The 24,350-nt window shown below is 36.2% G+C and overlaps 6 protein-coding genes and 1 long non-coding RNA gene across 13 annotated transcripts in view; 4 read left to right on the top strand and 3 right to left on the bottom strand.

Annotated features, from left to right (window-relative positions):
* Positions 1-22: 22 nt before the first annotated feature.
* Positions 23-2,921, top strand: LOC100636151 (4-aminobutyrate aminotransferase, mitochondrial-like). 4 transcript variants are annotated; one of them, XM_003385575.3, is made up of 15 exons: positions 28-297; positions 349-419; positions 483-512; positions 567-684; positions 737-867; positions 919-1,011; positions 1,076-1,144; positions 1,208-1,271; positions 1,320-1,547; positions 1,595-1,650; positions 1,699-1,760; positions 1,919-2,024; positions 2,081-2,227; positions 2,341-2,452; positions 2,623-2,921. In XM_003385575.3, the coding sequence occupies exons 1-15, from the start codon at positions 102-104 to the stop codon at positions 2,751-2,753; spliced, it is 1,614 nt and encodes a 537-aa protein (XP_003385623.1). In that variant the 5' UTR covers positions 28-101; the 3' UTR covers positions 2,754-2,921. The 4 variants fall into 4 exon arrangements, 3 of the variants coding, with proteins under 3 accessions (XP_019850582.1, XP_019850581.1, XP_003385623.1); XR_002184539.1 differs by having other exon boundaries at positions 25-297; positions 1,076-1,271; positions 2,341-2,558; XM_019995022.1 differs by having other exon boundaries at positions 26-297; positions 1,076-1,271.
* LOC100636025 (twinkle protein, mitochondrial-like) lies at positions 2,721-7,592 on the bottom strand. The gene is made up of 16 exons (XM_003385574.2): positions 7,367-7,592; positions 6,986-7,317; positions 6,887-6,934; positions 6,714-6,806; positions 6,461-6,544; positions 6,174-6,278; positions 5,986-6,104; positions 4,947-4,995; positions 4,828-4,899; positions 4,647-4,703; positions 4,461-4,595; positions 4,258-4,331; positions 4,087-4,201; positions 3,674-3,756; positions 3,277-3,496; positions 2,721-3,228 (listed from the first exon to the last, which is right to left on the bottom strand). The coding sequence occupies exons 1-16, from the start codon at positions 7,578-7,580 to the stop codon at positions 2,980-2,982; spliced, it is 2,049 nt and encodes a 682-aa protein (XP_003385622.1). The 5' UTR covers positions 7,581-7,592; the 3' UTR covers positions 2,721-2,979.
* Positions 7,593-7,649: 57 nt separating this feature from the next.
* LOC105312301 (rho GTPase-activating protein 29-like) lies at positions 7,650-13,362 on the bottom strand. The gene is made up of 13 exons (XM_011404844.2): positions 13,180-13,362; positions 11,823-11,975; positions 11,553-11,623; positions 11,432-11,463; positions 11,268-11,378; positions 11,152-11,213; positions 10,121-10,656; positions 9,569-9,710; positions 9,180-9,266; positions 8,596-8,766; positions 8,238-8,369; positions 7,976-8,087; positions 7,650-7,881 (listed from the first exon to the last, which is right to left on the bottom strand). The coding sequence occupies exons 1-13, from the start codon at positions 13,268-13,270 to the stop codon at positions 7,710-7,712; spliced, it is 1,872 nt and encodes a 623-aa protein (XP_011403146.1). The 5' UTR covers positions 13,271-13,362; the 3' UTR covers positions 7,650-7,709.
* A 63-nt stretch (positions 13,363-13,425) lies between these two features.
* Positions 13,426-19,145, top strand: LOC105312300 (UBX domain-containing protein 1-like). Its single transcript, XM_019995016.1, has 14 exons — positions 13,426-13,504; positions 13,844-13,947; positions 15,109-15,158; positions 15,341-15,396; positions 15,551-15,579; positions 16,520-16,638; positions 16,865-17,022; positions 17,622-17,676; positions 17,722-17,941; positions 17,989-18,052; positions 18,268-18,367; positions 18,419-18,556; positions 18,601-18,767; positions 18,886-19,145. The coding sequence occupies exons 2-14, from the start codon at positions 13,857-13,859 to the stop codon at positions 19,001-19,003; spliced, it is 1,365 nt and encodes a 454-aa protein (XP_019850575.1). The 5' UTR covers positions 13,426-13,504; positions 13,844-13,856; the 3' UTR covers positions 19,004-19,145.
* LOC109581167 (uncharacterized) lies at positions 19,066-20,519 on the bottom strand. Its single transcript, XR_002184537.1, has 4 exons — positions 20,437-20,519; positions 19,494-19,571; positions 19,333-19,444; positions 19,066-19,193 (listed from the first exon to the last, which is right to left on the bottom strand). It is a non-coding gene; the product is annotated as an uncharacterized LOC109581167 (long non-coding RNA).
* LOC100635897 (short-chain collagen C4-like) overlaps positions 19,723-24,350 on the top strand; it is a 7,258-nt gene continuing 2,630 nt past the window's right edge. The window contains exons 1-3 of one of the 4 annotated variants that reach the window (XM_019995017.1): positions 19,730-20,381; positions 20,428-20,577; positions 22,213-22,832. In XM_019995017.1, coding sequence (XP_019850576.1) covers positions 20,315-20,381; positions 20,428-20,577; positions 22,213-22,793 — 798 coding nt within the window. In that variant the 5' untranslated portion in view covers positions 19,730-20,314 and the 3' untranslated portion in view covers positions 22,794-22,832. Of the gene's footprint in view, positions 20,382-20,427; positions 20,900-22,065; positions 22,833-24,350 lie in introns of those variants that run through there. The other 3 variants (XM_019995019.1, XM_003385573.2, XM_019995018.1) reach the window with 3 other exon arrangements.
* On the top strand, positions 23,699-24,326 carry LOC100635645 (collagen alpha-3(IV) chain-like). The gene is made up of 2 exons (XM_019995020.1): positions 23,699-23,809; positions 23,860-24,326. The coding sequence occupies exons 1-2, from the start codon at positions 23,734-23,736 to the stop codon at positions 24,159-24,161; spliced, it is 378 nt and encodes a 125-aa protein (XP_019850579.1). The 5' UTR covers positions 23,699-23,733; the 3' UTR covers positions 24,162-24,326.

Genomic DNA, 24,350 nt, shown 5'->3' with positions numbered 1-24,350 from the left:
CACGAACAGGGATGGTCGACGTGCTTATACTAGGCCATTATAACAGCTAAAGGCAGTTCCCTAGCAACAAAAAGCTTCTTGAAAGAGAAACGGCCAGTAAGATGTATCTTCGAGGGTTCAGTCTAGGCGGTTCTACTCTCTGGCGGGTGAAAACCCGCCATTTTCCGCGGAAAAGCTCCCGCTCTTCATCCAGTATAGCGACGCATCAGTCAGTGAACAAGACTTTGACTCGGTCTGTTGTAGCACTTCAGCAAGAAATACTCGCCCATCGAAGCTCTCCTCAGCTTGATTGGCAATGTAAATATCACAATACTTAATGTAATGGTGTTTATTTTTTTTATAACTTAGACTTGAATGATTTAAATGGGGGTCAGCTAGGGCCAAGCATGAAAACTGAAGTTCCTGGTCCCAATTCCAGGGTAAGCCTTCTAAAGATTATAATCTCATTAAGTTTCCTTTCTGTGCATATATTTTAATTACAGCTTCTCATGAAAGATCTAGGACAATTTCATGTGAGTAATAATAATTAGTCCTTTTCAAATATTTTTTAATTACATGAATTATAGCAAAACAGCAGCATTGCTTTCTTTATTGATTACGAGAAATCTCAGGGAAACTTTGTTTCAGATGCAGATGGGAATGTCCTCCTTGATCTCTTCCAGCAAATTGGAAGTTTACCTCTAGGTACTCCATAATAATGATTAATTCTTGATCATTATTATTCCTATGCATTTAGGGTACAATCATCCTTCATTATTGAAGGCAGTGGAAAGCCCAGCCACAAAACTCTTCCTTGCAACACGTCCAGCTTTAGGTGTGACCCCACCAATGGATTACATTGATCAGCTTCACTCAACACTTATTTCTGTTAGTTGAACACAATTTTAGCTATTTAGAGTATGCCATTATAATTATAAGGTTGCACCTAGCAAGCTTCATTATGTACAGCCAAAAATGTGTGGTACCTGTGCTAATGAAAATGCACTCAAGACAGCTTTCATTTGGTATAGGGTAAGTTGCCATGCTACACATTGGCTGTATTGTCCTGTATACAAACCAATGATTGCAATTATAGAACAAAGAAAGAGGCTGGAAACAGGTTCAAACTGACTCTGCTGAAATGATGAGTGCTTACAATAACCAGGTTGGCTCAATTATGATAACAAGTTCAAAGTTCTTAATTATAATCTCTATTAAACTCTCACAGGAGCCGGGCATACCAAAGCTAAGTGCACTCTCTTTCACTGGAGGATTTCATGGACGCAGCATTGGTAAGCATGTCGCAGTGAAACGATTCTGAGATTATTCTTTACCCTCAGGTTGTCTATCTGTGACTAACAGCAAACCAATATACAAGCTTGACGTTCCTATGCTTAATTGGCCCAGAGCTACATTTCCCGAATACAAATATCCACTGGAGCATTATGAAGCTGAGAATCTTGCTGAAGACTCACGCTGTCTTGAAGAAGTCGAAGAAACTATTTACCAGCATTTGCATACTGCCCCAGTGGCTGCTGTCATCGTGGAACCAATTCAATCAGAAGGAGGTATGTAGATATCAATATCGAGCTATGATAGCTAGCTTTATTGGTAGGTGACAAACATGGCTCACCATACTTTTTCAAAGGACTACAGCACCTTTGCAAAAAGGCAAGAGAGACATTATGCAATAATGCATGTTATAAAGATTTTTAATAGTATGGAGCTGCTCTGATAGTGGATGAGGTTCAAACTGGAGGTGGTGGTACTGGTAAAATGTGGTAAGTAAAAATAATTAAAACTTGTTTTTAATTATCACTGCGTAGTTACAAATCACACTATATGCTTTTCAGCCAAGGCCAGCATAGTTTGGCTCACCTCTGTATTATAAAACATGCATGTAGTATCAGTAGTAGTATTTGTATAATTACTATAATAGGGCACACCAGCACTGGAATCTCCTTGATCCACCTGATATTATAACGTTCGCAAAGAAAATGTTTATTGGTGGTTTCTATTGTAGAGAAGGAATGCTTCCAAATGAAGTAGGAGCTTATTAGATTTGCATAATGAGAATTCATTGGCAACCTTCTGTGTGTAGCCTTTTAGGATACAGGGCACGTGGATGGGTGATCCATCAAAGATGTTCATTCTTAGAGCTATGCTTGAAGAAATCAAGAGAGAGAACCTGCTCCTGCTGGTAGAAGAGACAGGGAAAGTCCTCCTCTCTGGCTTAAAAGAATTACAAGTGAGGAAACTGTCACTGAAAAGCCTTGAATAAAAGTGTTCATTTTCTTGTTTGCACTTCGACACGTAAACAAGGCCTCAAAATAACAATAACTACTATTTTCTCATAAATAGGATCATTATCCAGGTATGCTTCACAGTGCAAGAGGTAAAGGTACATATTGTGCCATCAGTGCAAAAGACACTGACACACGTAATGAGCTAATTGTTGCTCTTCGTCAAAAAGGTTAGCAAGTCTAGCTGGCGGAGAGTGCATGCACTATAAGAGCCTTTATCTGTGTTTTTGTTTGACATTGTTGCAGTGTGACTTCAACTTGACGCAATCTCCAGTGGTAAATAGATTTATTTAATGCACTACCAAACGCACTTGACGCTTTTTTGAAACTTTTCCCTTAGGGTTTTCTGTTTGGGGGTGTGGTTCGGACTCGATCAGGTTCCGGCCTGCACTTATTTGTCTGCCGAGACACGTGTCATTGTTTCTGACAGGCTTTGAGGACGTTCTGAAGGAAATGTCAAAAAAGAAATAATTAATTCTGGCTCTTTTGTTTGCTTTGTACACTGGCTGCATCAGTTGGTGATTATCATTGGCATTCTGAATAACTTTTATTTTATTTTAAAAATAAACAAGTTATTAATAAAATGAATGATTGATTAAATTGGACAGTTATTCTTAACTATAAATAGTTTTAACTTGTGCTATTTACAATTATTAATTTATCTCAGTAAAAATTTTTCATTGAACAAAAGCGGCGGTCAATACTTATTGATGATGATTGGTTTAAAAGGAGTAGGCTTCATAATACCAGTTGGAAGCTTAACATGGTTATTAACTACATTGTGTGCCAATGGCTCCTCTTGTTTCTTTACAAATGAGCTTTTGCTGATGTCCCCAACTACAGGGCTTGTTGCTACCTTTTTAAACATTCCAGAATATGTCAACGAATTAGTGTCAAAAAGCATTTTAATGTTCCCCAAGTTCCCAGAAAATCTGTTTTTAGTAATCTAAAGAATAAAGTCATTATTATTTCATTTTGTATTATTCATGATTACTTGTAGGAATTTATCACGACCTATCGATTGAAGTATTAGAATATTATCAGCCTCTTGGGTTGCCTTTGCTGTTCCAAAGAAAGAAGACGTCTTCAATGGTCTATCTGGATCTTCCTTGCGAGGATGAATAATGACAGTAATGTGAACATTGTGCTCAGTAGCAAAGTGTCTAAACTCTGCAAAAACCGCATTCTGTGCATGAAAACTGTCTTCGAAGCATCTACAATGATATGGTGTAACTAGATAGATCACATGTGCTATTAAAAACTATTTCTTGTTCTATAATGTAACCTGTCAACCACTTCTTTCATTCTTCTTTTTCCCTCCCTCCCTCCCTCCCTCCCTCTCCCTCTCCCTCTCCCTCTCTCTCTCTCTCTCTCTCTCTCTCTGATATTACTTGGATTTCATTCCAATCATAAACTGTAAGTTATCAATGATAATATGCTGAATACCATTGACCATCACTCCATGAGTCATTGCCTAACAAAAGAGACTATATAAGCCCTGTTTACACTATGCCCTTAAAGCGGTTTGGAACCAGTTTAGAAATAAATCAGTTAAGTACTGGAGCAGCTGTATTATGTATGCAATGTAGCATTGTAAACTGATTCAACCAGAGTTACATGTGGACACAATTGAGCTGGTTTCTGAACCGCTTTGATCCAAACTGGTTTGTAGTGTAAACAGGGCTATTATTCATAAGTCTATGACAGCCAAAACAAGACACTATCAATGTCTCATCAAACAATAAACTCTGGCACAAATAGACATCCTATAGTGGGCATATTTGTAATTCTATAATTGCAGTACCTCTATAACTTTCGTCAGCTCTGTTTGACCGTGAAACTTCATGAAATGCATTGGAAGAGTTCGAAATTTCTCAGCATAACTTTGGTATTCATTTAAATGATCGTCAAAATTTACGCTATGAAATCACACAAGGGTGGAAGTAATAAAGATAATAGTAATACGTGTAAATACCCTGAAAATTGTTTCATCATGGTCTTTATTAATCGAACATTTGATAATTCAAAACTTCCCCAAAGAGTTGAAACCTATATTGATGGTATTTCTTTAAAATGCCAAGACAATAATTGAAAAATAAAATAGTTGTAGATCAATAATATTCCAATTGCTCTCTCTCTCTCTCCCTCTCTCTCTCTCTCTCTCTCTCTCTCTCTCACCCCTTGTTGGCAAAGGTCCAATGACATTTCACTCATAAAAGTTGTTTTACCACTCCCAGTGGGCCCAGTAAATATTGTCAATTCTCCTGGTCTGAATCCTTTCAATATTGCCGTCAGCTTAGAAAACCTTTTCCACTATAAAAATATGCAAAAATGCACACCAAATCACACGCTTCCTTTACATACTTTAACTCCAGCTACTTTCTCTGTATTCAGGAATTCCTCATAGACATTGTTCTCGAGCTAAGAGCATATGTATAATATAATACAGGAATATACTACAGGCTGTACATGCATGAATATCGATATATGCATGTACACCATATACATGTAAAGTAAAGATGTACATGTATATGTGACTGCTCACCTGATGAAAGTATAATATTTCCTTGTGAGATGCTGGCTTAGCACTATCAATTATAGTCCTGAAAGACAACCCCTACAATAATGATAACATTTATAAACTTTAACTTTCTTTTTTCTTACATTATTTAAGGCATCGAGTGGAGATAAGCGTTTACCATCCTGTGTAAACCTATATGGGAATAAATTGTACTGCTAAGGTTGAACAATGAAAAATGTAATTTAAAAATTGGGGGTAATTTCGGAGCCATTTTTCAGAAAAAACCATGGGCTATATAGTACAGGGTATTTTTCGGAAATTTTCTAATCAGAAAATTCAATAAAAATTGGGGGTGATTTCGGAGCCATTTTTTGGGAAAAACCATGGGCTATAGCCTTGGGTATTTTTCAAAAATTGGACAATTTCTTTGAATTGCTATAACTTGAAAAATTGAAGTCGGAATGAGCTCAAACTTTCTACACAGCATAATGACATCAATATGTATCAGAAAATGTAATAAAAATTGGGGGTGATTTCAGAGCCATTTTTCAGGAAAAACCATGGGCTATAGCCTTGGGTATTTTCCAAAAATTGGACAATTTCTTTGAATTGCTATAACTTGAAAAATTGAAGTCGGAATGAGCTCAAACTTTCTACACAGCATAATGACATCAATACCTATCAGAAAATGTAATAAAAATTGGGAGTGATTTTGAAGCCATTTTTTGAAAAAAACCATGGGCTATAGCCTTGGGTATTTTTTAAAAATTGGACAATTTCTTTGAATTGCTATAACTTGAAAAATTGAAGTCGGAATGAGCTCAAACTTTCTACACAGCATAAGGACATCAATATCTATCAGAAAATGTAATAAAAATTGGGGGTGATTTCGGAGCCATTTTTTGGAAAAAACCTTTGCTTTTTTTTCCAAAAATTTGTTACATTAGAAATAGCATTTTAGTTGGAATCAGCTCAGAATTTCTACATGGCATAAAAACATCAATACGTATCAGAACGTGCAATAAAAATTAGAAGCCAATTTGTAAAAACCATGTCATAAAATCCAAAATCAATTCACACTAGCTCAGCCTCAAATTATTACATTGTACGTCATGTAGTGCACTTTGAGCTGATTCTTATTACAGTTTAATACACTAGGAAAATAGTCTTTGAATCACTCACTCATTGATAGTCCAGCAGACAGGCTTGTTTAACAATCTTGGTAACCCTGAGACAAGAGATGAAGAACTATCCCTAGGCCATATAAATATCTTATCCATCTCTTCCAGATCTTTTAACAGCTACACATGCACACACGAGTGTAAAATGATAAAATTCAAGAGAATAATAATAATAAAATTTTTCCTCACTTGAGGAGGTAGTGCAGAAAATGGCTTCAAGTTCATTGCAATGGAGTCAAGTGTAGACCCTTGAAAGGCAGCCATGGCATCTATTTCAGCATCAGTAACAATCAACTAAACAAAAAATATATTTAAAAAAAGAGAGATTTCATGTAGAAATAGATGCATTTTTACTAATTTCTTGCAGTTTACATAATGCTACAGCCACAAATGCTATAAAATATTGGCAATGTTGAATATTTTTTTCAATCTCTTGCTATTCAAAAATTCTAAGCACTCATGAATGTGTGGGTTACCTCTTTGGTCCCAGTTCTCTTAATGTCATGCCATCCAAATACAGACCGATTCAATGGTAGCTCACCATCAGATGGAGTCAATACCTTTAAAAAATTTATACACAAGTATAAGTAACTAAATAACAAGAGCTAATAATGTTCCTGTGTTACACACTAGACCTTCTTAGTAATTCATTAGTACACAATAGAATAGTACATTGATGTATAGAGGTCACTATTGTATGTCATTCATTATCCAATGTTGACCACTAACCATTTCTCCATTTTCAATTGATCCTGTTCTATTGAAATTTGATAAAAGAGAATAAGAATACCATGGGAAGATGAGACTGCTCTTTTCATTATCCTAAATAAAACATAATTATCCTTAACACAACAAAAACAAGAGCTTATTAATCGAAATATCATGTGACACAATCCACATACCAAGTGTAATGTCACACTGTATCTCTGAATAACATCAGTGGATAATTTCTAATTGAAAAAACATTAATATTATGATAGTGATACAATATACCACTGTACCTCAATAGCAAATAACTTTTTAACTTTATCATTTATTGGCAGAGAAACAATAGACTCCTTTTGTGACTTGAGTGGGCTGGGTAGTGTAGAAGTGGAAGACAGAACATCATCATCATCATTAGTATCTGCAGTCATCATGACAGGATCTTTACTCGTACCATTAAACTTGAGTCCCTTAGGAGTTAAAGTAGGGCTAATGCTGCCAAGTTTGATATTTTTAGCCATCTTGAGAGGACCATTAGCTTTAATGGTGGCATTAGTGGGTCTGTTCTTTAGAGCGGTTTCCTTGGCTTGGCCTTTCACTTCAGAAGAAAACAAATCCTTCTTAGTACCTAAAGAGATAAAGTAGTGAACGCCGAGGGAGTGTATCGGTAGAGCTACCTGACTTCTTGCAGGGAGTGCAGACCCATTTCCCGTCAGGTTGGATGAAAAGAGTGCTTGATTGGGCCGTGCAGTGAGGACAAGGAGACACTTTGAGAGAGGTCACGCCAGTCGTAAACTTGAGCCCTCTCTTCTCCAGCTCAGCTCTGATCGAGTGAGAAGCAGAGCTGAAGTAAGAGACAAAGAAACGAGACAAGAACAATCCAGTCGCCATTTTTACAATAGCCACGTGGGACTTATGAGCACGTGAGTACACGTGGCCAATCATTTTAAAAATTAATAATGATTAATTAATTTTAAAATGAAACACATAATACATCACACAAATTATCATTGGTTTTACTTATCGAAAGATGTCATCAAAGTTTTCAATGAGTTTTTTAATAAAAGCTTGTTGAAACTGTATGCTAGCTAAGTTCATTCCGTCTTCATCGACAGGCTTCATTAAAGTTGGAGCAAACACAACAGCTAAGTTATGTGACTTCATTTTATTCATATCGCTGTGCTTTGCAACACTGAAGAGAAAGAGAAAGAACACGATAATAGATGATATAAAGAACTATTTGTCACTACAGTACATCGTGATGCATATTATAGTGATGATCTTACAGATTGAGGTGCTGAACAAAGAATTGTAATGTTTCGTAATGGCTTCTTGGTAATTCCTTGTGAAGAATTTGTCTTACATTAGAATTAAATGACTCATCATCATCTTTGAAATCTGCAATTTGATACAAAGAGAGTATTATTATTTTATTATCACAAAATAATTACAAATTATGGTTAATCAATGTATACATGTACATACACTGTATGTACAGTGTATTTTCTAAGAATAAATTATTTCTTTATTATAATATAATTACTATACCTTTGACTGCTTGTATGACAAGTGGATATACATCATAGGTGATGAGTGGGTTGGGTAATTCTCTGAAGTAAAGTTTGACTGATCCAGTCACTATGTGACAATCATTCAGCTCATTCCAATGAACTGGCTCACCTACAAAGGGCACCAATAGTCTACACTGTATTCATATTACAGCATCTTTCTCTCGCTTTTTGTTTATTTGTATTTCCTCTTTCAGATTGCACTGTCCCTCTCTTTTATCATTATGGTTTCGTGAAGTTTATGCCCTCCTTATTATTACCCTTACTCTTGCCTCTCTCTCTCTCTCTCCTACCCCCCTCTCTCTCCTTCCTCTCTCCCCCCCCTCTCTCTCTCTTACCCTCGTTGAATTTCTCCTTTAAGTCCAGTACTTTGGAGGTAGCACCAGAGAGTCTGTATATTCCCTCCGAGTCCAGGGAGTGTCTTTCAATGAATGCCACACTCTGCTGGACTATCAGTGGGATGCTCCCACCCTCTACCATCACAAGTGTAGTAAGATCAATGCCAAAAACTATACAAAGGGAATAAGTAATAGTTACTCATATACTTTGAATGGGAGATCAAAAGATAGCATTATGAACTAAAATAATAGTCCATAATAATAATTTAATACAGAATTGGAAAGCGGTTGCATTACAGCAAAGCAAGGGAATTAACGATAATAAAACGTCACAAATAGTGAGCCTGTTGCCAGCAATGTAGTACAAATAATGGGCTAGCAATTTTGGCATATCCTTAACACTAGAACTGAATGCTACCCAAGGAATGAGGATGCACAATAGCTAGTACAATTCCTTTGAAGAATAACAATCAACACAGCAACCTAGCATGAGTATACTAAGTGAGAAGGGAGGATGGTATTCGTGTGATGAGTATAGTACTGATGGTCTGTTGTGATAACCTCTAGAGGTGAACCAAGCTTACCTTTCCTGATTAGTTTTCTACTAGGAATACAGTCAGAGTGACTCAGGGCAGCTTCATGACACTGCTTGTGAATGTTGATACCACAATCTGGAGAGGAGAGAGAGAGGGAGAGAGGGAGGGAGGGAGGGAGAGAGAGAGAGAGAGAGGGAGAGAGAGAGAGAGGGAGGGAGAGAGAGAGAGAGAGGGAGAGAGAGAGAGAGGGAGGGAGAGAGAGAGAGAGAGAGGGAGAGAGAGAGAGAGGGAGAGAGAGAGAGAGGGAGGGAGAGAGAGGATTAAGAGACATAAAACAAGATGATCAATAATGATAGAAGTACGCGAGATAATCACAAATAAATCCAAAGCAAACAATAATTAACAACAACAATAACAACATCATACACAATTATTACCTTGACATGACATTCCCTGATGAACAAGGCCCCACATAAAATGATGACACAAGTCACACCAAGTTGCCCTCCTGTAGGTAGTTAATGAGAAGTTATGCGGTTTTTCATATGATGACGAATTCCTCCTTGATATAGATATGCCCTATGATAACAATAAATCAAAACAATTAATAATAATAATAAACAAGAATATTATTATTATCACTGAAAATAAAAGTACCAAAAATAAACTATTTATCTACAACAATTGGCTAAGTATGAGGTAATCAGGTAAACATGTTGACTGTTATAATTACCACTATGCCTAATTATTATTGAATTAAACATGTAGTCATTATGTAAAGGTGTAAAGTATATGGATCAAACTTGTCTTGCTTGCTCCAACAAGTTGTACAGTTAAAGGAAGGAGGATTACAAAGGGAAAAGCCAGAAATGCTAATATCTGTTGCAGTTCCTTTGTAAACTGACTTAACACGATAAAAGAATCTACATATCATTACATACTACTTCCCCTAATATTTTCCTTTCCCATTCACATTCTTCCTAACTCACTTCAGTGGCTACTGTAGCCTGCACTAGAGTAGCTAATAAGCCAGTGAGATCGCCAGTAGACCTGCTCTTTGAGTCTGATTTATTCTTAGAGTTAGCGCTGCCACTCCGTGGTAGGCCGAGAAGGTTGGCGGTTGTACTCGTGAGTCTCTCACTCTTAGTGCTTCCGTTTTGTCTCGTCCCTTTGTCCCTGGTCAGTCCTCCTCTTTGTCCGTGGTCCAAGTTAGATACATGTACATCAATAGTGGGCGGGTCTTCTGCTAGCGAGCCGAGAGATGGGACAGATGAGAGTCCGTCTGTAGAATCAAAGGAAGCAGAGTCGACTGATGATTGTGATTCCGGTCCTCTCCTACCCCGCCCATTGCCACGCCTCTTGTATTGTGCGTGACGGCGTCTCTTCCAATTGCTTGACTGAGTACTTGATTGCTGCTGCTGCTGTCCTTGCGCTAGCTTCTGATCAATATTCTCATTATCCTCGACATAAAGAAGTATTAGACTGTTATTCAGTAGCTCTTGAATGCTTCCATAGTCTTTATCGTCTAAAAGAGAACGAAATAAATATCAATTTCTGTAGTTCCCAGATACATTAAGCTAATATTATATTGGCATGTAAACCTCCTGCTGTTTACAATTGGAACTATGTAGATGTATGCGTGGGTGTACAATTACATTACATGTACAGGCATACACATGTACATGTACAGGCATACACATGTACATGTACTCATGTAATGTGTGTGTGTAATTATCCATGCACATGTACATGTCTCTTGTACATAAAGGGGATGAAATGTGAATGCAGTAATTAAGGACGACAGTAAGCCAGTAGTCTATAATTTGACACTCCAGTGGGCATAAAATCAGAAATATATGTAATAACGAAGCAATAAATACATTTACGCCTTTAAATTTCAAATTTATTAGCACGATGCTTCTAATAATTAAGATTGTTCAAGCTTGGCTTGCACCTGTGACATAAACATCAACTATACTCAATTTTGCTTTTTCTCTCTCTCCCTCTCTCTCTCTCTTACCATAAGTGAGGCTGCCATTATCATTGTATGAAACAGAGTAATGGTACGTTCTAGAATTATAACTACAAGAAAGAAGAAATAAATAAAAATAAAATAAATTAAAAGGATTGACGCACTTAAACGATAAAAAAACTTTATCAGACATTGTCTTCCTTAAAAGGAAAGTTCCACAAGGTTTATCAAAGAGTAGCTCAACAGCGTCTGCCTTTGATATCAATCCATGATACCTAAAAGGGGAGGAGCATCATTACCATGGATACATGAGGTTAACCAGACTTACCCTGGACCATAATGATGAAGCTGTTCTGGAAACTAAGAGAGAGTGAGAAAGAGAGAGAATATAAAATCAATGTGTGGTTGATAGAATGTTAAAACTTGCAATTTATTAATAATTTGATTACCTCGGTCTCAGTGATACTGGATTCAGTTGGAAGAGGAAGAGACTTGGGAGCCTTCAATTGCAAGGAATACACTAAAAGGAAAGAAATGTAAAGCATGCAGAATGTAAGTGAGCTATGCAACAGTTTTTACAGATGAGTAAGTAAGGGAATCATCTCATAGTAGAGGAGGGAGAAAAAGAATGAGAGAGACAGAGAGAAAAATTTAGACAATAGAGAAGAGAAAGAGAGAGAGAGAGAGAGAGAGGAAGAACAAAGTGAGATAGGACATACAGCAAGGATTCCAATTCTCAAAAAAAGGACCGTCATCGGATAACATATCATCATCATCCACAGTCAAAAGCTGGTCATGTTCACAGGTGGTAATCACCTCGGGGGGAGATGAAGAGCGAGAGGATGAAGGGGTAGCCTCAGATCCTACACCATCTACAAGACAGATCACAAATATTTGACAAAAGGTACAAACATGTATATATATATATATATATATATATATATATATAAGTATATGTGGAGTATACTACTGCTGTTGTTTGTTTAATAATCATAAAGCATATTAAGGTAGCTATCAACAAAGTAATGTATTTTCATCATAGTTATGCTTGATGGGTTACATGTATATTCTAGAGTGAACTTGTCAAAGAAAAAAAAACAAAAAATAAGATAAATTATTAGGTTCCTCTCATTTCCAAATGCATAACTGATGCCTTAACCCAGGGATATAACCTATGTTCACAAAATTAACTTATAGTTACATAAAAATATACCCTGTTTAACCTACATGTCAATTCCTTCTTATACAAAAGGTTTTGGTATGACAATAATTCACATATACTATACAAGGCAGGGACACAGTATAAAGTTGCTTAATGATGCAAGTAACTTCCTGCCCCATTCACAGTTTAACATGATAGCTGTAGGGCTCCTGATCTCATCAACACAGCTGTTACTCTATTAGCTACCACTCTATTAAGCAATAAGTGTGTCAATAAGGAGCAGTTATTTTTATGGCAGCTCTTAATTAGAGAGTAAATCGGGAAGCTACTGATCACACATAAAAAGTAAAAACAAAAACTGTGAGTGAGTCTGTATACTTAATGCCTCAATACGCAAGAGCAAACATGGCACCTGGCGTACATGATGTAAGCATTCTTATGGGAATGGATATAATGCATACAATGTATGTGATAATATGATACTAATTTACATGCAATGCTCCAATTTAACTGCGTCATAAGTAAACTGGATGCGTATACACAACATTGGGTAGCAATAGCAAGCTACAAAGTATTATGCTGCTAGTTTCAATGTTGTTCTAAAGAATGTGGTGTCTGCCAAATCCTATCATTATTCGTCAAAATGTAAAGTAGAGAATCAAAACTATCCGGTGTAGTTAATGCAAAATGGGGCACTAGGAGCCAGTGCTTGTTGAAATATTGTTAAGTTGTGCATTATAGACAACTGGTCTGTTTGTAAATAAGCTATTAGGAGTGTCATAAACACCTCCACAACCTGCAGCAAGCAGCATACATTAGACACTAGGAATCACTGGCTATTTCTAAGTTTATAAAGCAGCTCTCCAACCCTCTCTTTCTCTCTAATTCTGTCTCCCTTCTACCTCGTGGCTCACCTTCAAAGTCTGCGTTCATTGTCTTGTACAACGAGTCTCCATTCACATCGAGCGGGATGGCTGACGGGAGCTGGGTCACAGTACAGGCCATGGCTTTTGCTTTCTGCCTTCTCTTGGTATTTTTCTGAAACTGTTTCAGAATTTCAGTCACCTTTAGTATTTTTTTCCTTGAGTGAGATAATAATGAACAGATGACTAGCTTTTTATCATTATGCGAACAATAATAATGATGCGTGGGTAGATCTACCCCCATATGGGCGTGGCGTGGAACTGCTGAATCGAGAATTTTTCTTCATTGAGAACTTTTAAGAAAATAATTAAAATTGTAAGTATTTTGAACTAATAGAGAGAGACTGGGAAGAAAATAAACACAGTAAAAGTTTCTGTTACGTCAAAAATGTTGTCAATAGCCCCTGGTTCGTGTGTGTTAGTTATGTCAAATAGTGTTGGATGTTATTTATTATCATTATTATGCCTAAAATCATGATTGGATAGACTAAAAAGCATCCATCCAGTCAACATGAGTCGATACAGTAGAATACATAGTTTACGGATGAGGATTAAACTATATAATAATAATAGTAATAATAATAATCAATGCTTTAAATGCTAGACGTAATTAAATTAAATTATACACTATGTGAATGTACGTGTTCTTATACAGGCGTGTCGCTGAGATGTCCCATATGGAATGGTCTAATGAGAGTATTGTTAATGCCATAAAGAAATGTCAACAGCAAAGGGCCTTGTTCATTGTGTATGTTAAAGGTAAGTGAGTGCATACATACATATAGGGACAATAGTATAGGGACTAGGGGGGTAGTAGGGACAATAGGGTGGGAGGTACTGGATAAAAGAGAAAGGATAGGTTGTAGAGATAGTTGTACGTTTTTGATGGGAAATATTCTTGGCATTATACAATGTACATAATACATGTACATAAACACACAGATACATGAGCATTTTATAGTAGTGGTGCATTTTTTGATGGGAAGAATCTTGGTAAATTGCCAAAGTATTTTGTGTATGATTGGGGTCACCGACTCACCACTGATATTGTTGTTCGACTGAAATTGCAGGTTTTTATTGTTTGTTAAATGGTCATTAAAATTAGCAAAGTATTATAATATAATTATGTTATGCAAAAGCGATTTCAAGTATTGACTACACTAAAACTGGAATGATTAGCCATTATTTGATTTGGATGTAATGAATAGTTTGACCAATTATTTAATAAACCAACAGGTGAGTATTACAATGTTACAAACTGAGCCTTTCCTAGAAGAGATTGGGAGGGAGAGGGAGAGAGGAAAGAGCAATATTCTGATAAGCAGAACATTAATATTTTTATCATCATGAGATTTGGAAGGAATGGAAACAAGAAACAGTTGAATGGTTTTACGTATTCACACGAGAGCAGTAGCTGTATGCAGGTATACTTCACATAAAAACAAACTGAATTCTTAAAAATGAGAGCAAACAGGAGGAGAGTTCACCAGACAGTTATTTGACGGGTTAATTTTTAAGTTAATAGCACCGTATATAAAAGTATAGGATATAGACATGTTTTCAATTAAAAGTCCTATGAGTCAATTAAAAGGGAAACATAAGAATACAGTTATTTCATAACAGACAAAATATTTATGTGTGGCATATATTAGCTAAATCTCTCATTTTTAGTCAGATTTATGTCTAGATCTAAGACCGGTATGACTACAATTGTTGATTGTTGTTAGAATTATACATAACAATTGAATTGTTTTCAATAAAAATATAAGGAAATGCTTCCCCATTCACGTCCACATGCACTACACTTTGACTGTTATAAAAACATCCTTTATGACTGAGAATGCACGGACACACTGCAAACATTCATACTCACTACTGCACCATCATTACCTTTGTCTATAACACTTCCTTCCCCTAAAGATGAAAGTACAGCATCCAGTACATCAGATGCAGCATGGAACAGCAGAGAGGTAAAGTATACTGAATATTACTACAATCTTTCTGATCTTTGCATGTGTGTGTGTGTATATACATGCATTTGGGCCAACTAGACCTTTTACGTAAATAACGAATGTTTGTGCATCATTCATGATAATATAGCCCATTGTTGCTATGTTTGTGTACAGTTGTCATTGGAGTTTTGCTTGTGTAGGTATTTGATGTATTATCATCCAATCCACATGTAGCCATTAGGCTAATGAAGGACAGGTAGGGAGGGGGAGAAGAGAGAGAGAGGGGGGGAGAGAAGGTTCAAAAGCTGATGTGCATATTTTATGAGGAAGTGACATAAGAGTGTCGAGGAAGAGAATTTAACTGTAATGACACTCTTTCTCTCTCTCTCTCTGTATATCTCTAATAATAGTTTGGAATATCAGCAGTTCTCTCAATTGTGTATCCTAATCATTAGCTTACAATTCTTTTATATTCTATTACCCACAACCTCATTAGGAAGAGTGTCACTGTCACCCTCTCTCTTGGACCCTTTTACTCTTTCTCATCACAACAAACACCAGCTCTTGCTCTCTTTACTTCTCTCATTGTTAACAGTTACACTATTTTGCTCTCTTTTGCTCATTCCCTCTAATCTTATTCACAGATTTCACACTATTGTCAGTCACACTCTGACACTAATAGTACAACTAGACACAGACAATTAGCAATTGGCAGGGACTTATAAATACATAAGTAAAAATAAAATAATAGTTATGTCTTGTTTGATGGTATGAAGGCATTTGACTCACTCGTTTATTGGCTTGTCTTGTTTGACATTTCCTTAAAATTCTTGACTGATTTATCTTTTATTGTATAGCAATGCTACATGTAATACAATTTTATTTCAATACACATGCATGCTTAGCATATTTATAATAGTATACAAATGAGTACATGTGCATCTACATATATATGTGTATAGAAGTATTTAGTCATGTGTTTATGTACCAGCACACCAACTCAATGGCTTGCAAACAAACATTTGTGTTTTAGCCTCAATAGTCTCCTGTAACTAAAGCAGGACTCTAGTCATGTAGTATTTACTATTGGGCTATTGTGACAGACAGACACACCTTCACTTGTGTACATACAATAATGCCTTAAACCCTAAACCTCCTGGCAGTCAATCATACGGTTCACTGAATATTGATGTCTCTTTCCTTTCACAAACATAAACTGTCTCATCCTTTAAAGCTTTTTTAATAGTATTTACCCTCGGGGTACATTAGTGGAATATGATGTACATTAAAATGTCATTTAAAGTTATAATTATTATTTATACAACTACATAGAAGTCAATCACTTATTGATTCATTCCTTAACATTAATGATCCATCAGTCCCAGTATTATTGACACCGTGTCTGTTCTGTATTGGTAATAAAGGAGAGATTCTAGAGACTACTAGTGGAGCAATGGACCCAACACAGTTAGCCCAATTACTCATAAGAGCCTTTCAAGTGAGTACAAGTATCACATTTCAGTTATTTTTGATGTCCCTCCTACACATGTACATAAACCACCCACTCAATTGATTAAAAAGAATCCCTTTTAATTAAATTATTTGAATGGAAAGGCTTTATATAATTTGAAATACTAATAAGGTCATTCATGATTATTACAAGTGGGAACTGAAGCATCCTCTACATTGCTAGTGACATTTATTTTTTGCTGTATTCACTTCAGAAACACAATCCGGATTCAACTGTTGTACCTCCCACTCAAAATGAGTCTGTAACTAATGGAGCTGTGTCTGAGACCCGGCCCCTTAAGGAAAATGAGGAGATGGCACAATCTGACCCCCTGGAGGAGCAACAAAGTGACAAAGAAGAAAAGCTTGTAAGGTAAGAAAATAGACCATAAGTACATGTATATGCATCAGAAAAAATTATAAAAATGGAGAATTCTCACCTTTTCAATTTTGGTAAAATTTGACCCGAGACCATGTACTATAGTACAGGGATTTTGGCCCAATTTTGGAGCAACTTAAAAAATTTGTAAAAAATCCAATTTTAATTGGAATCAGCTCAAACTTTCTACACAACATAAGTACATGTATATGCATCAGAAAATATTATAAAAATGGAGAATTCTCACCTTTTCAATTTTGGCAAAATTCGACCCGAGACCATGTACTATAGTACAGGGACTTTGGTCCAATTTTGGAATAACTTTAAAAATTTATAAAAAATCCAGTTTTGATTGGAATCAGCTCAAACTTTCTACGCAACATAAGTACATGTATATGCATCAGAAAAATTATTAAAATGGAGAATTTTTTCCTTTTCAATTTTGGAAAAATTTTGGAGCAACTTAAAAAAATCAAAAAAAAATCCAATTTTGATTGGAATCTGCTCAAACTTCCTACACAATGTAAGAACATGTCAATGTAGCCATTCAAAACCTGAAATGCTTTATCAATTACTATTATGTAATACTGTAGTCTCCAGGAGAAGAAACACTTACTGCGACAGAAGAAAGAGCAAGAAGCAAAAGAGGTCAGCCAATTCACAATCAGGAATGTTTGTCATTATATCCGATAGAAAGAGAAAGAGAGAGAACTGAGGAGACGCAAAGAAGGACAGCAACTTGAGCAGTGGAAGAAGGACAAGGAAGACTTGGAGAGAGAGCAATGGCTGAAGGAGAGGAAAAAACAAAAACTAGAAGAAGAGAAGGCTAGACAAGAAGTCTTAGCTAAACTGGAACAGGACAAGAGAGAGAGAGCTGCTCAAAGAAAAAGACTATCACAACAACCCACTGAAGGTATGGTTGTATGTGACTCTCCTGTCGTCAGTACCTGCTTCCTATAGAAACAAGTGACAGTACTACTACTAAAGGAGCAGGACCTTCTGCAAGCATTAGGACTTACAGCAAGTGAGTAGATGAATGAAGGGATACTAGTGTACTATAGTAGTATCATAGACTTTTCAATTGTAGTGTGATGAATGGCACATAAAATGTGTAAATACATGTAATACACAATAATTATTTATCCTCTATTATTTCCAGCTATATAATGCTTTATTATTATTATTATTATTAAAATGGTGATTATTATTATTATTATTATTATTATTATTATTATTTAGGACTGCTCGTGTCCAAGTTAAGATGAGCAATGGAAGCACTACTGTTCTGTCTCTCTCTTCATCAGACACTGTATCAACACTGAGACAGCAAATCGCTGAAGTAAAAAAATAACAAAAATAAACTTTATTGACCCTTTAAACATCTCCTTAGTTCCTGGAGGCTGATATTGATAGCTTTTCAATGACCAGTGGGTATCCTCGTACAGACCTCACACATGAGCTTGATGATACTCCCCTCAGTGACCATGGGCTGGCACCTTCAGGTGTAGTCATAGTAAAATTTAAAAACGTAAGAAGATTATTTAAATATAAAATAAGTTTGTTTTTGAGCAGAAAGGCGGTTCCTCGTTTTCACCAAGTGGTAATGGTGGGGTGTTAGCAACAGTGTGGGGTCTTTTTGCTGCCATCATACAGTTCATTGTAATGATATTCAAATATATTAAGGACAGTATATTTGGTAGTGGGTCTGGATCAACCTCTCAGCAATCTTCACAAAGAAGGTATTTAATAATAATGATGGTAAATGCTTATTAATTTTACATTATGCCAATTCAATAATTTTAATTAGGCTTTAAAATTTGGGTATTATTTTTATTATTTTTTATTTTTATTTCCCAGTTCTATCAATCGTGGCGGTAACCAACGTTTCAGGAAGTTCAATCAAGATGATTTTAAAGATGATGACGATGAGAAAAGGAAAGAAACATACAATGGAAACTCAACCCAACAGCTGTAGCACACGCACTGTTACCCTGCCAGATAACACTATGGACTATATGCATGCTTGTTAACTTGTGATACAGTGTGTAATTATTTTGTTAAAATAACTTGATTCACACACAAGTTCTAAAGTTTAAAATGGACTCTTTTCTTCTTAACGTTTTCTTTCACTTGCGATTTGATTTTATCCACATCAACAACCACAACTACATCAAAAATAAAAAGATGCCATCAATCACACTGTGCATGTCTGTATACTATAGTATACTTTCAGTATACTCCAGTATATGTCAGTATTATTAGTAGGAAAATACCAATTCTACACAAAATATTATGCCGTGATACCTTCAGGTTGTTTCTCTGGCTTGTGTTTCTTTGTAACTGGTTCTTCTGCTGGAGCCTTCAAACTTTCTTCTCTCTCAAGCTTTCTCTTCTTTGATGCTTCAACACGTTGTTTCTATGGCAGCTATATAGTAACCATATGGACAATTAAAGTGCTAGAGTACTTTTCTATTTTCTTCTTTCCTCTGCTGTCGTTCTTTCTCTTTCATGAAGTATTCACCGCTGGCCAGTTCCTTATCAACCTGGAATAAAAATGAAATACAGTACTATAAATATAATAGGTATTAGGAAATTAAATATCAATTTGGCAATGAAGTATTTGTGTTGATAATTATTCATGTTGTCAAATTTCCCATTATCATCTGATTATGAAATTAAAAAAAACAAATTACAAATTGCAAATTGCAAACCCTCACTAGCATTTTAAGAAGACCTAATGTGGGAAGTCTTTATCATATTACTATGTGATCAGTTATCAACCATTCCTATAGCTAACAGAGAGAGGCAGTTCTGTTTGATAGCTAACAAAGAAGAATGATAGTCCAGTTCCTAGCAACACAAATAGCCTCATGTATCAACCATTCTCATGCATAGCTAACAATAAACAGAGGCAGCACAGATAATCTAACAAAGAGAGACAGTTCCAAGCAACTCAGATAGCTTCACTGTGTCAACCATTTCTATAGCCAACAAAGAAGAAAGGCAGTTCCTAGCAGTTTGGTTGTATCAACTGATCCTTAGCTACGAGCCTACAAGAGGAGATCACAACACCGACAGTGTCAACTACTCTATAGTTGAAAGCTAGCATAAAAGACAAAGCTCAACCCTGCACTAAGAGAAGAACTGCCTATAATGAATATCAAAGATAAGAAAGCTTGGATAGTCCCTCTTGGAAGGGATCACCAGATGCTCAGTCCAAGATGATATAAATAGAGGCAGGCTGGAGTGATCCATTACAATAGAATATCTTGTCATTTATCAAATAATGCAAGTACTAGCTTTGACTGTTCTTTTAGTGGCTGCAACAATAAGTACAGCAGCAACTAATGAAAGTAAATATGAACAATGACATTATGATTATTTATGTAGTTTATGTAGGAGGATCACCTTCTCTAATTACTGAAGAAAAGGTTAATGATACTCTGGTAAGATCAGTATATCTTCAAATATTACGTGGTAGAGATGGTCGTGATGGAGTACCAGGAAGAGATGGAGTGAAAGGAGAGAGAGGAGATAAGGGAGAGAAAGGTGAAACTGGAGCAAGAGGAAAAACTGGTCCTAAAAGTGGAGGAGTAGTGTACACTCGTTGGGGAAGGAAGTCCTGTCCTACTGGAGCTCAACTACTGTATGAGGGAATAACTGGAGGTAGTCATTATTCTGAATCAGGAGGAGGAGCTAACTATGTCTGTCTACCAAAGGTTCCTCAATATATGAGTACAAATGTACCTCCTCATTCTTCCTACATGTATGGTTCTGAATATCAAGATGTTAATAGTATATTTCCAGGAAAGCATGATCACAATGTTCCTTGTGCAGTATGTTATACATCTACTAAGAGTGTTAAACTGATGATTCCTGCTAGAACCAGCTGTCCTTCATCATGGACTAGAGAGTATAAAGGATACCTGATGGCTGAGAAACATACTCATGCTAGGAATGCTGTCTATGAGTGTGTTGATGAGGCTCCAGAATCCATTGCTGGTAGTCACAGTAATGTTGATGTTGCTTTGTTCTATTTTGTACGAACAACCTGTTATGGTCTACCCTGTCCACCTTATAATGCTAACAGGGTCATTACTTGTGTTGTGTGTACCAAGTAATGAAGAACAATGAACAAGTGAATGAACACAAGTTTATGATTGTATAGGAAATTCTTTTGATAATGATAAAAATACAGTATTTTTGTGTGATAATGAAAAATCTAGTTAGCAAATGTCAAACACAAAAGTATATGCAGCCAACAGAACTCATAATAATATGGCTATATGTGTGTATTAATACTCTAAAAGTATGCCACAAAAGGTGAATAGTCTTACTAATATGTTATTCACATCCATTATAAAAATGATGGGATGAATCCCAACTGCTTTGTACTCCTACACAAAGTGTGGGTGAGTCCAACAGTGTGGGAAAGAGATTTTATAGTACAATATCAGTGTCCAAATAATGAAAGAAACTTAAATACAAAAAAGTAACTAAATCCTAATCTTAACAGCAAAGGTGCAAATTTCTGTAAATGCTATGAAAAATTTTTAGTGCAATATAATAGTGTAACCTGTCTTATTGTAACTTTGCAAATAATAAAGAAGGCTATAGCATCACTACTATTAAGACAATTGCTAAAAGAATCCCTCACAACAGATGCAGAACTTGAAATCATGAGGAAGGAAAAAGTTAGCTTTTAGTTCAACAAACACACACATCTGATGCATTTAATAACAAAGTGGGAAGGAGAATTACATATACACTAATCATATGACAATGATTGCAGAAAGCTATTTCCCAAAAAAACACATAGACTAATGTCTACATGCATAAAGCTATAAAAGAGAGCGAATGAGAAAAAGACACTGCAGTACCAAACTCTTCAATAAAGTGTAGCTAGTCAAAATGCAAGTACTAACAATGTTTGCTCTCCTAGTGGTGGCAGCCATCAGTGCATTAGGATCTACTCATTTTACTGGAGGTAAAGTATTTAATGTAACTTTGCTATGATTCATGATGTTATATGTGCAGGATCACCTTCTCTAATTACTGAAGAGAAGGTTAATGATACTCTGGTAAGATCAGTATATCTTCAAATATTACGTGGTAGAGATGGTCGTGATGGACTACCAGGAAGAGATGGAGTGAAAGGAGAGAGAGGAGATAAGGGAGAGAAAGGAGAGAAAGGTGAAATTGGAGCAAGAGGAGACACTGGTCCTAAAAGTGGAGGAGTAGTGTACACTCGTTGGGGAAGGAAGTCCTGTCCTACTGGAGTTGAACTACTGTATGAGGGAATAGCTGGAGGTAGTGACCATTTGCAATCAGGAGGAGGAGCTAACTACGTCTGTTTACCAAATGTTCCACAATATATGAGTACAAATGTACCTACTTATTATTCTCTAATGTATGGTTCTGAATATCAAGATGTTAATGGTATATTTCCAGGAAAGCATGATCACAATGTTCCTTGTGCAGTATGTTATACATCTACTAAGAGTGTTAAACTGATGATTCCTGCTAGAACCAGCTGTCCTTCATCATGGACTAGAGAATATAAAGGATACCTGATGGCTGAGAGACATACTCATGCTAGGAATGCTGTCTATGAGTGTGTTGATGAGGCTCCAGAATCCATTGCTGGTAGTCACACTAATGTCAATGGTGCTTTGTTCTATTTCACAATAACAACCTGTACTGGTCTACCCTGTCCACCTTATGTTGCTAGCAGGGTCATAACTTGTGTTGTGTGTACCAAGTAATAAAAAGAACAATGAATTATGAACACAAAAGTGATTGTATAGAAAACTCTTTTGATAATGATAAAATTTCATTATTTTGTGTGATAATGACAAATGTATCTAGTTATGAAATGCACAGAAGTATATGCAGCCCACAGAACTCGTGATAAATATGGCCAATAAAAAGTATGCCACAAGAGGCTAATTAATTAGTCTTACTAATATTTCAGTCATGTCTACTATGAAAATACTTTAGTAATGACTGGATGAAGTCCAAAGGCTTTGTACTCCTACACAAAGTGTGGGTGAGTCTAACAAACATACAATACACCAGTGTCCAAATGATGATAAGAACTTAAATACAAAAAGTGACTAAATCTTAGTATTATAACAGCAAAGGCACAAATTTCTGTAAAATGCTACTATTTTTTTATAGTAGTAGATATAACCTGTCAAAAAGGGAAAGTAGAGGTAATAATTATTTTCTCTTTATTGTATGCATAGTATAGCCTGGCTGCAAGTCTGCATGAAATAAAGAAGGCTATAGCATCATTACCATTAAGACAATTACTAAAAGAATCCCTCACAGTCACAGATGTAGAAAACCACAAGGAGGAGGCAAGATAATTAGTGTTAGTTTTTAGTTTCATTAACACACACATCCCATGCACTTAATAACAAGTGGGAAGGAGAATTAGATACAGTAATATGATAGAGATGATAAGAGTGATGGAAAACTATTTCCCAAAAAAAGTCTGCACAGACACATATCCCAAAGGATTTTATAACAAAGTGGGAAAGAGAATTACATGTAATATAGAGATGATGAGAATGATTGCAGAAAACTATTTCCCAAAAGAACACACAGATTAATGTCTACATGCATATAATGCTATAAAAGAGTGAGAAACAGAAAAGACACTGCAGTATCAAACTCTTCAATAAAGTGCAGCTTGTTAAAATGCAAGTGCTAACAATGCTTGCTCTCCTAGTGGTGGCAGCTATCAGTGCATTAGGATCTGCTCGTTCTACTGGAGGTAAAATATTTTAAGCTACTTTGCTATGATTCATGACGTCATATGTGCAGGATCACCTTCTCTAATTACTGAAGAGAAGGTTAATGATACTCTGGTTAGATCAGTATATCTTCAAATATTACGTGGTAGAGATGGTCGTGATGGACTACCAGGAAGAGATGGAGTGAAAGGAGAGAGAGGAGATAGGGGAGAGAAAGGTGAAACTGGAGCAAGAGGAGACACTGGTCCTAAAAGTGGAGGAGTAGTGTACACTCGTTGGGGAAGGAAGTCCTGTCCTACTGGAGTTGAACTACTGTATGAAGGAATAGCTGGAGGTAGTTACTGGAATCAACCATGCAGGAGGAGGAGCTAACTATGTCTGTCTACCAAAGGTTCCTCAATATATGAGTACATATGTACCTCCTGCACATTCTTACATGCATGGTTCTGAATATCAAGATGTTAATGGTATATTTCCAGGAAAATATGATCACAATGTTCCTTGTGCAGAATGTTATACATCTACTAAGAGTGTTAAACTGATATTCCTGCTAGAACAAGC

Source organism: Amphimedon queenslandica, unplaced genomic scaffold, assembly GCF_000090795.2.
Source record: "Amphimedon queenslandica unplaced genomic scaffold, v1.1 AMPQUscaffold_13456, whole genome shotgun sequence".
In the NCBI taxonomy this organism is placed as follows: Eukaryota; Metazoa; Porifera; class Demospongiae; order Haplosclerida; family Niphatidae; genus Amphimedon; species Amphimedon queenslandica.
This window is presented reverse-complemented; position numbering and strand designations above follow the sequence as displayed.

Coding starts and splice junctions, on each gene's coding strand:
- LOC105312301 (XM_011404844.2), bottom strand. CDS start 13,270: ATGGCCTGTACTGTGACCCAGCTCCCGTCAGCCATCCCGCTCGATGTG. Junction 11,464..11,552: donor CCAGTATCACTGAGACCGAG/GTAATCAAATTA, acceptor ACTCTCTCTTAG/TTTCCAGAACAGCTTCATCA. Junction 7,882..7,975: donor TTTGTTCAGCACCTCAATCT/GTAAGATCATCA, acceptor CTTTCTCTTCAG/TGTTGCAAAGCACAGCGATA.
- LOC105312300 (XM_019995016.1), top strand. CDS start 13,857: ATGTCCCATATGGAATGGTCTAATGAGAGTATTGTTAATGCCATAAAG. Junction 15,580..16,519: donor TCAGCAGTTCTCTCAATTGT/GTATCCTAATCA, acceptor ATGATCCATCAG/TCCCAGTATTATTGACACCG. Junction 16,639..16,864: donor TACTCATAAGAGCCTTTCAA/GTGAGTACAAGT, acceptor TATTCACTTCAG/AAACACAATCCGGATTCAAC.
- LOC100636151 (XM_019995022.1), top strand. CDS start 102: ATGTATCTTCGAGGGTTCAGTCTAGGCGGTTCTACTCTCTGGCGGGTG. Junction 1,651..1,698: donor TACAGCACCTTTGCAAAAAG/GCAAGAGAGACA, acceptor GATTTTTAATAG/TATGGAGCTGCTCTGATAGT. Junction 2,025..2,080: donor AAGGAATGCTTCCAAATGAA/GTAGGAGCTTAT, acceptor TTCTGTGTGTAG/CCTTTTAGGATACAGGGCAC.
- LOC100635645 (XM_019995020.1), top strand. CDS start 23,734: ATGCAAGTGCTAACAATGCTTGCTCTCCTAGTGGTGGCAGCTATCAGT. Junction 23,810..23,859: donor ATCTGCTCGTTCTACTGGAG/GTAAAATATTTT, acceptor TCATATGTGCAG/GATCACCTTCTCTAATTACT.
- LOC100636025 (XM_003385574.2), bottom strand. CDS start 7,580: ATGGCGACTGGATTGTTCTTGTCTCGTTTCTTTGTCTCTTACTTCAGC. Junction 4,202..4,257: donor ATGATGAAACAATTTTCAGG/GTATTTACACGT, acceptor GTGATTTCATAG/CGTAAATTTTGACGATCATT. Junction 3,757..4,086: donor AGCTGACGAAAGTTATAGAG/GTACTGCAATTA, acceptor CTCTTTTGTTAG/GCAATGACTCATGGAGTGAT.